The sequence below is a fragment of the Panicum virgatum genome, chromosome 9K, assembly GCF_016808335.1.
Source record: "Panicum virgatum strain AP13 chromosome 9K, P.virgatum_v5, whole genome shotgun sequence".
In the NCBI taxonomy this organism is placed as follows: domain Eukaryota; kingdom Viridiplantae; phylum Streptophyta; class Magnoliopsida; order Poales; family Poaceae; genus Panicum; species Panicum virgatum.
This window is the reverse complement of record NC_053144.1, coordinates 53,367,493-53,384,345: the sequence shown is the minus strand read 5'-3', so window position 1 is coordinate 53,384,345 and position 16,853 is coordinate 53,367,493. Positions and strand designations below refer to the sequence as shown.

The 16,853-nt window shown below is 39.6% G+C and overlaps 1 protein-coding gene across 8 annotated transcripts; it reads left to right on the top strand.

Annotated features, from left to right (window-relative positions):
- Nucleotides 1-1,320: 1,320 nt before the first annotated feature.
- LOC120652255 (lysine-specific demethylase 5B-B) lies at nt 1,321-16,166 on the top strand. 8 transcript variants are annotated; one of them, XM_039930019.1, is made up of 33 exons: nt 1,321-2,933; nt 4,138-4,195; nt 4,660-4,782; nt 5,510-5,567; nt 5,640-5,776; nt 7,420-7,578; nt 7,667-7,750; nt 8,001-8,171; nt 8,458-8,610; nt 8,699-8,884; nt 8,960-9,025; nt 9,165-9,260; nt 9,401-9,487; nt 9,615-9,731; nt 9,823-10,030; nt 10,127-10,191; nt 10,350-10,408; nt 10,508-10,639; nt 10,722-10,878; nt 10,961-11,290; nt 11,529-11,711; nt 11,804-11,865; nt 12,012-12,087; nt 12,336-12,485; nt 12,565-12,692; nt 12,976-13,096; nt 13,171-13,244; nt 13,319-13,463; nt 13,598-13,747; nt 14,318-14,413; nt 14,484-14,579; nt 14,663-14,874; nt 15,213-16,166. In XM_039930019.1, the coding sequence occupies exons 1-33, from the start codon at nt 1,387-1,389 to the stop codon at nt 15,436-15,438; spliced, it is 5,712 nt and encodes a 1,903-aa protein (XP_039785953.1). In that variant the 5' UTR covers nt 1,321-1,386; the 3' UTR covers nt 15,439-16,166. The 8 variants fall into 8 exon arrangements, 4 of the variants coding, with proteins under 4 accessions (XP_039785953.1, XP_039785952.1, XP_039785954.1 ...); XM_039930018.1 differs by having other exon boundaries at nt 1,337-2,933; nt 9,823-10,039; XM_039930021.1 differs by having other exon boundaries at nt 1,338-2,933; nt 8,699-8,806.
- Nucleotides 16,167-16,853: the final 687 nt, after the last annotated feature.

The following is a 16,853-nucleotide window of genomic DNA, read 5'->3' as shown; positions in this document are numbered from 1 at the left end:
AGTGCTGTTAACGTTGAGTTCACGGAATGGTAGAAAGCTATAACAGAACAACCTTTTAATACTAATTTTTTAAAGATGAATCTTTCAATGGTATTTTTCCAAAGTTTGAGTCTTTTAATGGTATGAATCTAATTTTTCCTAGTTGTTGTGTATATATAGGTAAATGCATATTTTTTTAAAGAAACATAGTTAAGTTAAATCCATTGTTTCGTTATTTTTTATAGATGTCACAGTCTGCAGTCCGCTGTTGCATTTGGTATAATTTGAGCATTCTATTGTTGTGATGCTAATATTTAAGTAGTATATTATTTTGGAGATCCAAATGAAGGTATGATATGTTGTTGTATTTATTATGGTGAAGGAAGAGGTGAAATAATTTATTAGGGAGAGAAGTGGCGCCGAGCACAATTAGTTGGATGCTTAATGTAGTTGCTAAATCATGAGGTAATTAATAGATGTAATGGTTTTTCAAAAAAATTGTCCATATATTAAAATATATTGTGTTATTGTGGATATCGCATGAGAGGCCATAGAAAATGGTAGTACAATATTATCTGCTCAACAAAATAAGATGTTATGTTGAACGAATTAGAGAGAGCGGAGCACAACTAATCGGATATTTAATGTATTTGCGAAATTATATTGCAAGTAATAGCTTATTATTTTTATAAGTAAGAGGTGGTTATATTAAAATATGACACGTTATTGCCGAGGTAGCACCTAAGTTGTATTAAGTTGTGTGGGCACAAGGTCAGAATGCATAATTTGGTTCATTTGACCATATACAAATGTTTATTTGCTTTGAGTTAGGCATTGATTATTGTTTACTATTCTCTCCGTTCCAAAATGTAGATTGTTTTGACTTTTTTAGATTTATAGTATTTGCTATACACCTAGATATACACATATATCTATATATATAGCAAAATATATGAATCTAGAAAAGTCAAAACGATATACATTTTGAAACGGAGGGAGTATATTTTTTGAAAAACACTGCCCACATGCACTCTACTATTTGGTCCTGTTTAGTTGGTAATTTTTTTGGTTTTGGCACTGTAGCACATTTCGTTGTTACTTGGCAAATAATGTCTAATTATGAACTAATTAAGTTTAAAAGATTCATTTCATGCTAATCAGTTAGACTGTGTAATTAGTTATTTTTTAATTATATTTAATGCTCCATGCATGTGTCCGAACATTCGATGTGACGGGTATTGTAGAATTTTTTTAACTAAACAGGGCCTTTGTGCAAAATCGCCATGATTTTCGAATCTTTGTATGGAATATATTCTAGAACTTGGGGGGTATAGGCGTAAAATAAACGAGGGTGGAAACTGGGAAATAAAGGATCATTTCCTGGGTCACCTCTAACCCTAACCGGCCATGGGGAAGAAGGCCCCCCCTCTTGCCGCCTCCGCCGCCGGCACCTCCGTCCCTGAGGCGCCGGTCTTCCACCCTACTGAGGAGGAGTTCGCCGACCCCCTCGCCTACGTTGCCCGTATCCGCCCTCTCGCCGAGCCCTACGGCATCTGCCGCATCGTCCCGCCGACCTCATGGTCGCCGCCTCACGCCCTCGACTTCACCTCTCTCTCCTTCCCCACCAAGAGGCAGCCCATCCACCGCCTCCTCGCCCGCCCCGCCCCCGCTGACCCCGACACGTTCCTCCTCGACTATCGCCGCTTCCTCAAGGCTTCCTCCGCACATCGCCGGGGCCGCAGGAAGGGTCTTCCCAAGTCGCCTGCTCTCTCAGATGGTCGCCCGGTCGATCTCTGCCGCCTGTTCCATGCTGTCAAGCGCTTCGGCGGCTACGACGGTGCCTGCGAGGGGAAGCGCTGGGGCGACGTGGTCCGCCTCGTTGACGACAAGGCACCCACGCAAATCTCCGAGTGTGCCAAGCTTGTGCTTGCGCAGCTATATTACGAGCATCTCTATGACTACGAGAAGTTCACCAACAGATTGGTGTCACAGGAATTGGATGGGAGAAAGGGGAAGCAGCCAGGTGCGGAATCTGATGATCAGCCGGCGGTTTCTGGTTCGCAGGATGAGGAGACGAACAATTCTGATACTGGGGAGCTGGTTGAGGAGTTTTCAGGTGTTAGGAACCGGAGAAGGAGAAATTCGTTCTGCAAGAAAGCAGGCGAAGGTACATCTCGTGGTCGTTATGGAAATGATTGTAACATCACTGGAAATAGTTCAGCAGCTGCTGGTGCTCAGAAGCGGAAGAGGAGGAAATTTGATGCTGCGGTTGATGAGGTGTCTACTGGTGTTCGGAAGCAGAAAATGAGAAAGTCTGATGCTGGGCCTACTGTGTTTGATGAGGCAGCGGATCAGATCTGCGAGCAGTGTAGTAGCGGGTTACATGGGGATGTCATGCTCCTATGCGATCGCTGCGATAAAGGCTGGCATTTGTATTGTCTGTCACCACCGCTCGAGAGAGTGCCACGAGGGAACTGGTATTGCTCAGACTGCCTGAACTCTGATAGCGATTGTTTCGGATTTATCCATAGGAGGAAGCCCTGCTTGCTTGAGACTTTCCGGCGGTTTGACGAGAGGTTGAGAAAGAGATGGTTCGGGCCGAGGAATCCCAGCCGTGTTCAAGTTGAGAAGCAGTTTTGGGAGATTGTGGAAGGGAAGGCGGGGGAACTAGAGGTTATGTATGGGAGCGACTTGGACACTTCAATTTATGGGAGCGGGTTTCCTCATCCCAGTGATCCAGTGCCATCATCTGTGGACCTAGAGACATGGCAGAAGTATTGTTTGAGCCCGTGGAATCTGAACAATTTTCCAAATCTGCCTGGCTCAGTTCTTAGGACAGTCAGGGATAAAATTGCTGGTGTAATGGTCCCGTGGCTCTACATTGGGATGCTATTTTCATCATTTTGTTGGCATGTTGAGGACCACTGTTTCTATTCAATAAATTATCTACATTGGTATGCATAACCCCCCCTGAACTAGCTTCTTGCAAACTGTAAGCAATGGTTCCATTTAGTGTTTTGCCCCATCTATCTTCTTCCTTCATTATTGTCTTATGGTTAATTTTGGAAAACATGTAAAATTTTGTTTCTGTCATCATGGGTAAGCAAGTGCCAATGAATGAAACTTTATATAGGTAAATCTGTTTAACACTAAGTGCTTCTGAGTTCAGCTTCCTCATTCCATAGTTGAAGAGAATTTGGAAGTTTGGAACAGATCGCAGAAATCTGCATGTACCATTTATCAAACACTCGCGTCATCATCTATTTGGGATTGGGATCATATAGTGGGATCAAGAGATTGAATGTGTCATGTGAAACTAATCTTCCATACGTCATGGTCTCCATTTATGTGTTATTAGGCATCAATCAGAAAATGCACCCCAGCCCACCTCACTGAGACTCTTGGGACCTTGAAAAGAAGTGGTTCTACCAGGATCAAGTACTGTGAAGGATGTTACTGCAGAAATATTGAGACGCATAGACAGCGGCCTGCATTAATTTGTGATAGTAAGCCTGAGTACCCAACTAGCTACAGCAATGTGAGGATAGTGAACATAGGAAATCAAACAGTGAAAGGAGGAATATGGTTGCTCTTTATCTACTGTAAGCCTCTAGCATTTTGTGACATTAGCAGAAGGGTTCATTTCAATTTAGCTAAAATTGTGGCAGGTGATAATGAAAACATATCCTGTTCCAAAAGAATCGTAGACTGACCCACAGAGCAGTTGCATCATTCTATACAGCAGTGTCATATATCATAGTACTGGTCATATACAGTAATCTAGCATGGATACTGATGTTTAAAATGATAAAATCATTCTTTTTATCTTGATTTCAATGCAGTATCCAGTTTGTTTTCTAGCATTTTGTACAGCTACACATGCTTGCATGTGTGCATTGTAGAAAAAAGCTCCCAGTTGACAATAAGGAGGCATGCTTGAATGCACACTTGAAGTCTGTGCAAGGGTATTTGACATGGTTGTCAGTATAATACTATGGGACTAGATTCCTTGAAAACCCAGAAAATCATATATTCTTGAACAAGAAAAGTCAAAAACGTCATATGTGATGGATGAAATGTTTTGATCTTATGTGAGAAGTTGTATGCTGACAGAGCATGCAGTCAGGTCACAATTTGATTATTCTTCTTATGCTTCAGGGGTGAGCCAAAATGTTGGTATGGGGTACCTGGAGCAGAAGCAAATGCCTTTGAGCAGGTATATTTTTTATTGTTGTTGACAATATCAATATCTCTGTTCATAAAATTATGATCTGATGTACGGGTATCAATCTTCACACATTTAGGCATACATTACATTTTGTACCTGTACAGCTCCTTTCATATTTTATGCCTTATTAGGAACTGTGAACTAGATTTAATTGTTGCTAGAACCTTAATTGTTTTTATTCCAGAGTTTAATTTTGATAAAACAGTAAAAGGGTTATAGTACCTATGGCGGGTTTACATGTTTGTTTGAATTCTCTCCACCCCCCCAAGTTTGCTTATGTCTTCTGGAGTATCTTGTAGTATTATGCTCACGCTTATACACAGTGTTACCCGCTTACCCTGTGGTCTTTATTACATTTTGAAGAAACAATTAGTGAAATGCTGCTCACGGTTCTCTGCAAGAATTGCTAGTTCTATATATTATGTGTAACTTAACATTTGATACACCTGCAGGTTATGCGCCAAGTCTTACCTGATCTATTTGATGCACAACCTGACCTGCTTTTTCACCTTGTCACAATGCTGAATCCATCTATTTTACGAGCAAATGGCGTTCCAGTTTATAGCGTGATGCAGGTTAGTTTAAGCTTTGTTTCCTGGCATCTGATACATTTCGATACAACTATTATTTATGGATATTTTTGACATGATGGTAGCATTCTTCAAATGATATGGATACTTTTGTTTTGTTACTCTTATAAATTCTTCTTGTTGCATAATTATATAAGTACACCTTTATTGGTTTTCTTTCAAGTACAGAAGTTAAATAACACTTGATTTTCTTAGATCTAAAAGATAGGAACTGAACCTAGCTCAGTTGGTGGGAGTTGTAGCTGTAAATCCCCATCACCCAGGTTAGAGTCCTCTTTGACTAGATTTTGGGTGCCTATTTCTTCTTATTTTCAATGCTGCCTATTTCCTCTTAGGTTGGTTGGGTTATTCTTTAGATCTAGAAGCTAGAGTATCCAATTTGATCTTTCTTGAGTTAAATGCACCAGCGTCCACTATTAATCTGCAGTTCCATTCCCTAACCTTACTGAGTGGTTTAACCGAGGTCCAAAACCTGTGCCCTGTGGTACCTTTGACTGCTGATGAGGATGCTAACAAGGTGTGCTGGATGCCAGTAGGCGGTTAAATTTTTTTGGACTGTGGGTGCCACTAAGCAAGTTTAGGGACGTGAAACTGCAAATTAGTCCCCCGTAGACCTAGATAATGTCCCCAGACAACTTTAAGGACAGTCCCTTCTTTTTGAAGATTCACTACACTTGGTGTGTTTCACTCATCTTGTTTTGTTGGGCTTCAGGAACCTGGCAACTTTGTCGTTACTTTTCCTAGGTCATTCCACGGTGGCTTCAATTTAGGTAATTCAGGCCAGGCATTTTCCCCAAATATTATCCTGCGCCAAATTTTGATATGTATCATTCAAAGTTCAGGTTTGAATTGCGCTGAGGCTGTAAATTTTGCTCCTGCCGATTGGTTGCCTCATGGTGGAATTGGGGCTGATCTGTATCGCTTATACCGTAAAGCACCTGTTTTATCACATGAAGAGCTTCTGTACGTGGTTGCAAAGGTAAGAGAATTCCTACCCCTCCTATCCAAAATACATGTCGGAGGATTCCTGATGTCACTTTTTTTTAACTTTGAACATCATTATACAAGGAATTATGTAGATTAACACTTCAACGGTATGAGATAAATGTTAGTATATTCAGCATGTAAAGTACTTTCAAAATATTCAATAACTTTATATATCCATAAGCGATGCTGGTCAGATATTCACCTTGGAGACTGTGGATGTCTGTAATGACATATATTTTCATAATTGGGATTATTAAGCATTTCTTAATTGTTTTCTGTATTAATTTAGTGTGATTGTGCTGCCGTCCTGGTATGATGTCCTCGTGCAGTTTCAGCATTTGAACTTTGGATAACATGTTAGTATCTTGATTGTATTGTCTAAAAAAAAGCACGATCATCTTTGGCTGCTGTTGTATATAGAAAACAGCTGCAGGTAGCTTCTTTGCCGCCTAGGATACAAAGGGCCTGTTTGGCAGGGCTCCGGCTCTAGCTTCTTTGGTGGAGCGGCTTGAAAAACGTTTGCAAAACGGCTTCACCTGCTGGATTGAGAGTGTAAAATGCTAAATTACCCTTTCCCATATTTTCCTTTTTCCTTTTATTTCTTTTCCTTTTTTTTCGAAAAAGGATCACCCTGCCTTTAAGAAAGCGTATAACGTTTGGTACAAGCATTAGCCCAAATCTTTTCCTTTTTTTTTCTCCTCCTTTTTTCTCTATCCCTTTTATTTTTTTCCTACTCTCCTCCTTATCCATTCGCCCACCACCCCCGTCTCCTTCCACCTCCACCGCCCCTCCTGCCTACCTCCACCCACCGGCCGCCGTCGCGAGCTTCCGCCAGCCGCCGCCGCGAGCTCCCACCGGCCGCCGGCGCGAGATTCCGCCTGCCGCCGCCGCGAGCTCGCCTGCCGCGGCTGCGAGCTGAATTGGTGCGCCCCTGAACCCGTAGCCCCGCCGGCCCCTGCATCCGCGGCCTCTGCCCGCGCCTCCTCTCACCGCCCGCGCCACCTCCCGCCGGCCGCCGTCGCGTGCTCCCGCCAGCCCCTACACCCGCCACCACGAGATTTTGCGAGGAGGCGCTGCGCGCGCGGGGACAAAGCTTGCAGGCAACGTCGAGGAGCTCCACGGAGCCGCGCAGAGCTATGTTTTCGTGGCTCCGCCCCCATCGATGGGCTCCAGAGAGCGGGTTTCTAGGGGCTCCTCCGATGGAGCCGCCTCCCCACACCCCGTTTGGCAGGGCTCCGCGTGGAGCCGGCTCCGGAGCAAAGAGGGCCAAAATTTAATGTTTCACTTGTTGAGGATAAGTACTAGCCACTGAAATCTTTATTGTGACCATGTTGTACTTATTATTTGATGTTAGGATCAGCCAAAATCTCTACGTATACTTTTTTTCATGTGAAAACCTTTTTGTTTATTAGTTATGCTCTGGTCCCTAGAACCATGATGTTAACATCATCATCCTTTGTTGTAATAAAAAAATGGATGCCTGATTATAAAACCCTCTCTTCATACCACAATTTTTTAATGATTAGGTTTTGCGTTGGTATTTTAATTTTGCTGCACATCATTCTTATCTTAGTAACTGTAACCTGCGTAATACTAGCTTCATTACCCTAAATCCATGTTCCTTATGTTGGACAGAATGGTGTGGATGCTGAGTCGCTTCCCCACTTGAAGGGAGAAATAGAAAGGCTTTTTATAAATGAGAGAAGACGGCGAGAGGAGCTATGGATTAATGGGATCGTCAAATCTTGTCCAATGTTGCCAAGGAGTAACCCAAACTTTATTGGGAGTGAAGAGGTAGATGTACAGTACAGTATAGTAATCTTTCATCTGCTGATAGCTTGATTTGTCTCTTTTGATCAGTGTGAAACTCTTTATTATGCAGGACCCTACATGCATCATTTGTCGACAGTATCTGTATCTTTCAGCAGTCTCCTGTAACTGTAGATCATCTTATGTTTGCCTTGAGGTTTGTCTTTCTTTATGCCATTGTTTTTCCTATTGTGTGCTTAACTCTGGCACATTTATGTGCTCATTCATTTTTTATTGGCAGTGCGTGATGTGAATTTTTCATTTCTTCTATACTGCTCAACCCAGTATTTCTGATTTTCACCATAACGACTTTCAATGAACCATTTTTGTATGCAGTGACATTGGGTATGCTTTATTTAGATGTAAATCAAGTATTTTAATAATCATTGAATTTCTTTCTTTCCCAGCACTGGAAGCACCTTTGTGAATGCAGTCCGGAGAAGCATTGCTTACTTTATCGGCACACCCTTGCAGACTTGGGTGATTTAGTTTGCGATATCTCTTTGGCTAGCCTTCCAGGGGACAATGTTAAGCAGAATCCACACTTGCTCAATGACGTTTGTGTGCCGTCTAAAAAGGTTTGATATCGACTATAAATACAATTTCTCTATGTAGATGATATCTGCTATTCTGCTTTGAGTATTTGCATTTAGTTCTCTATTGAACAAAGTATGCGTGGAGTGATTTGTTCATTTTTACATTGGTATCATCAATGCTTCCTTTTTCCATGAAAGCATGGCCATCTGATGTATCGGGCTTGAAATTATGCCTCACTAAGGATCAATCTTATGCTCATCTCCGGTTAGCGTTTTTGTGGTTTCATTGTTATCTTACTCTAAGCCGTGCTTTGTTTCCTTTGTCCAGGTCAAAGATCGCTATGTATCATATGCACAGCTTGCAGAAGATTGGATTTCGAAATCTGAACATATTCTCCAGGTGCCATTCCTGGATAGGTCTTATGCCATTGCCTTAGAAGAAGCTGAGCAATTTCTTTGGGGTGACCATGGCATGGATTCTGTATGTTTCTTTTTCCAAGATGCTGTGACTTGTCTACATGTCCTCAATTTTAAATGACTTATATTTACTGTAGTACTTTTCTTCCTAGGTACGGAATGTAACACTAAGACTAAAAGAAGCTATGAAATGGGCCTTGGGTGTTAGAAAATGTCTTTCCAAAATTGAGAACTTTCTGAAAGGCAGCTGCTCTGAAAAGGTAAATTATGTGGAAATAGAAGAACTAGTTGCTATGAGATGTATCCCATGCAGTGAGCCTGGTCTTACAAAATTGCAGGTATTTAACACTGAGTAGTTTTATAATCCTTAATAGGCCTTAAAATTACCGATGTTTCAATTTCCCCTACTGCAGGCTTATGTGGATAAAGGAAAAATGTTGATGAATGAAGTGAACATTGCACTATCATCTCGCTTAACGGTAAGACTTTTGTTACAATACTTGCAGCCAGATACTTCTCTATAGTTGACAAAGCAAGTTCTTTTGCATTCTGATATTCATCTTCCCACTCGTTCATGGAACACTTTTTACAATGTTTCTTCTTGTTATGCTATCTTAGGTTGACAAATTGGAAACATTGTACTCTAAGATTTCAGAATTCCCGGTTAAGCTAACAGAATCTTCGACCTTGTTTCGGGAGATATCTTCTGCAAAGGTATGTTTTTTAAATGGGGCATCTGATATTCTTACATACATTTTATGATCATTGGGATATTTTTCATTTAGTCCACATTCATTTTTGGAAATAGCGAGTGTCTTAACTTTTGGAATGTTTGGATCGTATTTTTACTGTAGTCCTGGTTGAAGAAAGCAAGTGATTGCCTTGAACAAAATAAACTGGGCACCATAGACGTAGATGTCCTCAATAGACTAAAATTAGAGGTTTGGCTTCTTCCAGAACCTTTTGCTGTCAACTTGTTTTTTGAAGTTCATTCTGCCATTCATATGTTTGTGCATATACTTATATATCCTGAACTGGTATATCTGATAATATCCTAAACCTTGATAGACAGTACAACTTCGAGTTCTGCTCCCGGAGATTGATCTTGTTTTGAAGCTGTGGAAAGATGCTGAATCATGGCAAATGCGTTGTCAATTATATCTCCAAGACCTCCCTGGTCTAAAGGTGTCTATTCATCCTCCTTTTTCTTTTTTCTTATATTTATTTATTTCGAATGAATGTTGATATGCTATTCCTCTATTATGAACGGTTCTAGGAGCTAGAAGGTTTCCTCCTTGCTGCTGATGGTGCCAAGTTTAGCATTCCAGAGCTGAACCTTCTTAAGCAACATTACTCAAATGGTTGCTCTTGGGTGAATCGTGCCAAGAACATGCTCGGAAAACTTCATGCAAGAAGTGATTATCACAATGTTGTTGAGGAGTTGACAAGCATTTTGAAGGACGTAGAATTTTTGGGAGTAAAAGGCATGCTGTGTAAATACTTTTTTTTTCATGGATATTGTTGAATTTGAAATGTTTGGTTATTATAAGTCATTTAACAACACTTTCTGTTCTACGCAGTTGATGAATTGCCGATTATTGAAAAAGAACTAAAGAGGTCCTTATGTAGGAAGCAAGCATCTGAGGTATGCTTTATATGCCTTGTAACTGAGAGTTTAAACGATTTGTTTTTAGGGATCAAGAGTTTAAACATTTGTATTTTTTAGTTTGTGCACCATTGTTTAGGGTGAACATATTCTTTAGGCAGATGATGAGTTGATCATAACGTGCATTCATGTAATAGGCACTTGCAACAGTAATGTCATTGGAGGTGATTGAAGAAGTTTTGAAAGAAGCTTCCATGTAATTTTCTTGATTCTTAGCCTATAAGTATTCTTTAGAATGATCATCTAGCTCTACCTCACATTCTCACTCTTAAGTTCCTTACCTGCCACTTGCCAGATTAACTATTGAAGAGGAACAATCATTTCTTGATCTGTCTCGGATGCTCAAAGAGGCCACCGCTTGGGAAGAGAAGGCTAGACTTATTCTTGAGCAATCGGCTTCTCTCACTGAGTATGAGGACCATATGCGGTACTAGTAGCCACAAACTGGACTGGTGGTAATGTTCTTATGCTTTTGAATTGAATCTTACCCAACTAAATTCCCATTTCAGGTGCTCAGAGGATATAAGAGTTATACTTCCAACTGAACCGCGTTTGAAAGCAGAGATTGATATTGCTAAGTTGTGGGTAGATAAATGTCAGTCCTATTTGAGACCCAGGTGCAATAAACTTGCATTTGGAGGCATGCTTAAAGTTGAGGATATCAAGGTTCATAAAATATGGCTCAATAAATGTGAATAATTGTTTGTAGTGGATACTTACTTAACCTTTGTTCCGCATTCTATCACAGGAATTAATCAATCAAGCTGCAACTCTGAAAGTCATTCTTGACACATCAGCACTTAATTCTGTTCTCAACATTGTTGAAAATTGGGAAGGCAATTCACTGAGTCTACTAAGCAATTTGAGAACCTTACTTCAATTGAATCATATTGGCTACACAGTTGACCCACTTAAAAGAAATTTGGAGGAGCTGCAAGATAAAATGAATACAGAAATTGAAAGTGGATTGTCTCTTGGTTTTGAGTTCAGGGTTCTTGATGAACTGAAGGATTCTTTGTTGCTACTAAGATGGATATTGGATGCACTGTCTCTGTGCTGCGTGATTCCTTCATTGCAGGTAATCTTGATTTGTTGTTTAATTTTGGCTTGTTATACCTTCGAGTTTCAGGGAAGATAGCTGTCCCATCTTTACTGTAGTACCATAGTACTGAATACAATTGTACAACTATTGAATTTAACTATGAATTTAAATTTTGGTTGATGCCTTGAGCTTTATTATCTTCACATTTGTCTTGCTAAATCTGCAAAGCATAAATATTGTCCTCTTGTGCAAATTGCTAACTTTAATCTTTCAGGATGTTGATAGATTAATTGAAGCAGCAGTCCACCTTCCTGGCGCCTTATTAGAATGTTCTTTGGTTACATTGTTGATGAGGGGATTTTCTTGTCTAAGAAAAGCACTTACTTTGCTTCCTGATCCTGAAACATCTGCAAAACCCAAACTGGAAGATGTTGAAAATATTTTAGCTGAATTCAAGGCAAGTATTTTGAAATGATCTGCCTTTTCCATTTGCCATGCACTTGTCTATTGTAATTTATTTTAACCATGTTATTATTTTTGCCTTCTCAGGAGATTGACGTTCCATATCCTATAATAACTGCCAAGCTTGAGGATGCTGTTAACAAGCATACGTAAGCTATCTTTATCCAAAATGTGTATGCTAAACATATTATAATTTAAGCTATCTTTAGAATCATTATATTCTTCATAGCCTATCACACTTAGTATTTGATATTGTCATCTGTACTTTCATGTAATAAATCTCCTCTCCTTTCAGTTCATGGACAGAGCAATGTAATAACTTCTTCATGTTGCCTGATGGTCAGTCTTGGGCTAGGCTGCTAAGTCTGAGAGTAAGTTATTCTTGTTTTGCGGGTCTAAATTCTGATTTCTTTTTTTTGGTGGGTTTAACAACTTTGTAACATTTCTTCCAAAGCTTAATATTTTGGTTGCTGCATAGCTGCTTTTTGGGCTTCATATGCCCTTGCTTATTTGCTGCTAAAATTTAGATTTGCAATGTATCATCCAAACAGTGAACTTTGGCTTTTCGAAGACACGTTCATCCTTATAATATTTTTTCTTGTAACTGTATTTTGTTTAGGACAATGGTCAGTCTATTGCATTTCATTGCCCTGAGATGGATAAAGTTTTTGTTGAGGTTAAAAAGGTTGAAGAGTGGCTCAATCAGTGCCACTGCACACTACTTCTAGATGGTGATAATAGTTCTTCTTTGCTCTCCATACTTTCAAAGGTTGGCTTCTATTTCAGGGTTTGCTGTTTCAGTTTTTTTACTTGAAGAATAATTTGACCAATTTATCTTCTTCTTTCAGAGAAGAGGATCATTGGATAATGTTTGCATGTTGTATGCTAAGAATTGCGTGAAGAAAGGATTCTGTGCCATATGTTCATGTGACATGGGAGGTAGTCTGGCCACTAGATGCGTGACTTGTCAAGACTGGTAAAGTCAAGGTGCTTGGGTTCAGGTTCCATTGTTTATTTGTTTTTATGGGAAAACCCTACTGTGGCCTAGAACGGTTCGCTGACCTTTGTTTGCTCACGTCATTATGTTAAAATGGAAAAAGATAGCTGGTCAAAGATGAAAGTTTCTAGCATTAAGTCAAGACTGCTGAATTGTTTAATCAAAGCTAATATCTATTTTTTTATTGCCACATGATCTTTTTTTTTGGGTAAAGTTTTGTTTTGCCTCTTGGTGTGTGGTGATAGAATGATTGTTCGAACAGGTACCATGACTCATGCGTGGAAAACTTGCCCATGTCTACACAAATGACAAGTGAATGGATTTGTCCATTTTGCTCACTTTTGCAAAGTGAGGATCTATTAGAGAACCAAATACATGTAAAGGTAACTATTACTTCGATAATTCCCATTACGGCGATGATTGCATTTATAATCTGCAACTCATGTAAGTGTTACAGATGTCTAAAGGGAACTGTCCTGCACTTACTGCACTTAATGAACTCCTTTCTTCTGCAAAGGGTTTCTACACGGGGTAATTTTTCATTGAACTGTATTTTATTATGATTCAGCTTTCTTATTCCAGTTGGCTGAAACTCACTTCTACAGGATTGAGGAAATTAATTTGCTAGAAGAAATTGTCCAGAAGGCATGTAACTTGAATGCCTATTTAATGCAAATTTTAAATGATTCTGACTCTTATCATGGAGAAGACCTTACTGTCATTTGCAAATCTCTTCTAGTTGCTCTCAAGGTGATAATTAGCAATCTTTTCTCTTTTCGAGAAGGCGCACTTTAGATGGTTCCAATTGCAAATTGATGTTTGTGTTAAAATAACTAAATATATATGTGCAATTGACTACATTTATTGGCTACTTTGTTTGATAGGCGACATCAGCTTCTGGCTTGTACAATCACCTTCTCAGTGGCAAAATTGAGTTGGTGTTGAGCAGATATTTGTGGAAGAACCAAATACATAAACTCTTGTTTGGTGGTAAAAAGACATCGATCAAAGAAGTACTGCGCCTCGATAAGGAGGTAATACGGTTTTTATTTTGTGTTAAAAAAAGGAAGCTATAGTTGTCTTGTAAAGTCATCTCTAGGTTGTTAAGTACGGATAGGACTTTTCCAATCAGATTGATACCGGTGCAGCAAACTGAGATGCAGAGGAAATAAGAGCATTAAAGTATGCCATTTACAGTTGTGTTCACCATGTGGAATGAATCCTAAACATGTTAGCTTTATTGATCTGAGAATAACAAAGATCTAATCTAGTTCGCCCTTGGAAGAGGCCCTGAACCTTGAAGATCCCATCCTTGCGTGCCTAACACAATCAACTAACCGGCTTATATTCTGCCGCTGCTAACAAATAACTAACAACCTGGGACTGGATGGAACCATCCAACTTATGCTAACCTCCTGCCAAAATCTGAACCGTTCCCCTCGTAAGCATCCGGAGCTATTGCCAGCTTATCGGCGCACTTCCTGCGCTAATAGGTACACCCAATTAAGGCATCTACAACATAAACACTAAAACCTTAAACATGTGCTGTCAATTTATTGAATCAAACTTGCCTGGTACTTTTATTGCTAAACTGATATTTTCAGGGTTCACGTTTAGAAATATGTGATCAAGATTTCTTCAAGTTGGAGATTAGCAAAATTAAGGAAAGCAGTCTGCAGTGGTTGGCAAAAGCAGAGAAGGTGAGGTTTCAACATTTCTGCCCTATCATTTGTTTATCAGGATGGTAATGAACTACTCTCTTGTATATAGGTTAAATCTGATTCTGGTGTGCTTGCACTAGATCTTGTACATGGACTTATAGCTGAAGGGGAAAACCTCTGTGTACATTTTGAGAAGGAACTAAAGGTGCGTATGCCTATAATGCTAGATCTCATAATTTCTTCAGCATGTTGATGGGTTATTTTCTCACTTGCAATGTTCCATTGCAGTTATTGAGAGATCGCAGTGTTCTCTATTGCATTTGCCGGAAGCCCTATGATAACAGGGCCATGATTGCATGCGATCAGTGTGATGAGTGGTACCATTTTGATTGCATCAATTTGCTTGGACCCCCTCCAGAGACCTTCTTCTGCCCAGCTTGCCATCCAAATAATGGTGAAGTGTCTATATCGCTTCCACGCACAGACCATGATGAGGACAGGTATGGACATTTGCATGTAACCATTTCATTCTGCTGTTTGTTTGATTGTGTAAGGATTGATTGTTGGATTTATGGTTTGATACGTTGTGATAGCATGGCCCTGTAATGTTGGAAAATTGGGATTTTATTGTCTCGTACTATCATGCTACCGGCATCTTGCATTGTGCCAAAATGTACCTTTGTTTATGATTATGCAAATTAACATGATACGAAGAAATGTTTCCGTTAGTTTGCCAAGGCACCACTATAGTTCAGTTGTTTTGATGCCCCAATCCTAATTAAATTTGTACTATATTTAGTCATGTGGCCTCTAGAATGATTCCTTTTCCCCTTGGCAGATCAAGCACAGGAAGTGGATGTCCTCACACTCCCCCAGCATCTTGTCATGAACCAGCAAGAGTGGTGGTGGCTAACAAGTGTAAGAAACGAGAGAAATCCCAGATCAGGGCTGACTTAACAAAAATCCTGCGCTGCCATGGCAAAATTGATAGTTCGTGGAGGGAGAGCAAAAGGGTTCCTCATCGAACAGCTAGAAGGCGCAGTAGTTTTGTTGGATTGTTATGATATGAAAGCGCTGAATCTGCCCGTCCAACCTAGGTCTTTATCTCCCACATTGTAGATTGATTCTTTTAGTTAGAAGCAATCAATCCAGGAGTTGTTGTTGCCCGTTTAATTTGTTGCCTGCCATTGCCAGGGTGGGAGGGAGGGAATCAATCCAGGAGCTATTTTGTCCGTTTAATTTGTTGCCTGCCACTGCCAGGGAGGGGAGGGGAGGGAGGGAGAATCCAACATTCGTTCATTCATTGCTGTTAAGTGTTCTTGTTTCTTACTGTAATTGTAATGTTTGCCTATGAGCCAAGTGGATAGACAAACCGGAGAAGGATGATGACTGCTTCTGCTGTGAGTCGCTCAAAAAGAAATATCTGGGCAGAAGAGCATTTTTCAGCCTACCAAATTGTCTGGGTCAGTTCTGGGTTCTGGGGTGAGCTATATTGGAGATTAGGAAGGGTACCAGTTTGGCAGAGTGGTACAGATTTGCGTAGTACTCACACAAGGTTCTGGGAGGATACATGGATAGGCGAGTGTGCTTTGAAGATTCAGTTCTTCATATTGTATCAAATTTGTTCCAACAATAATTAGATCTCAGTATGGAAGCATATGATGGAGGTTGCTGCAACTAGGTTTTAGAAGATTCTTTAGCCCTTTTGAACCAGCAGATTGGTATGAGTTACAAATACAGTTACGAGGGATTGCAATGCGATGCAAAATAAAGTAGGGTACTATAAAAAAAAGTAGGGTAAATTCTTTGCATGGCCCCGAAAGAAATGGCAGTCCTTTCTTTGGTCCTTAAAAGTTTAAGCTCTCTTTTTGATCCTGTTTTTATCTTCTATCCCTTGTATCTTCTTTGCCCCTACCGTCAAGTTTGTCAGTTAATTCATTTTTCACCTCTCTTTTAAAAATAAAAAACATCCAAATCACCTCTAAATTTATAGAACTTTTTACAGTGATACAACGAGATGAATCCATTTTGAAAACAAAATTATACATGTAGCATTTACGATCTTAAATTAAAATCTACCAAATTAGGCTTCTTTTTAAGACTCTGATTTTTATGGCACAATACTATTGCTCAAAAATTGATAAAAAATACCTAATATTTCTAAGATAAGATGTATTAATTTATAAAATTATTTGTACTATATGTTACATAGATAATTTTGACGTTCTTTGATAAAAATAAACTTAAAGTTTCTTTCAAAAAAAAATAATTTTTAAATAGAACTTAAAAATTCTCTAAGTAACATATGACACAAAATAATTTTATAAATTAATACATCTTATCTTAAAAATATTATGTATTTTTCTTAACTTTTGAGTAGTAGTTTTGTGCTATGTATGTTTTTTTTTTCTTTGCAAATTGGATTCATCTCCATTTTTTGTATCGCTGTAAAAATCATATAAATTTTGGAGGTGATTTG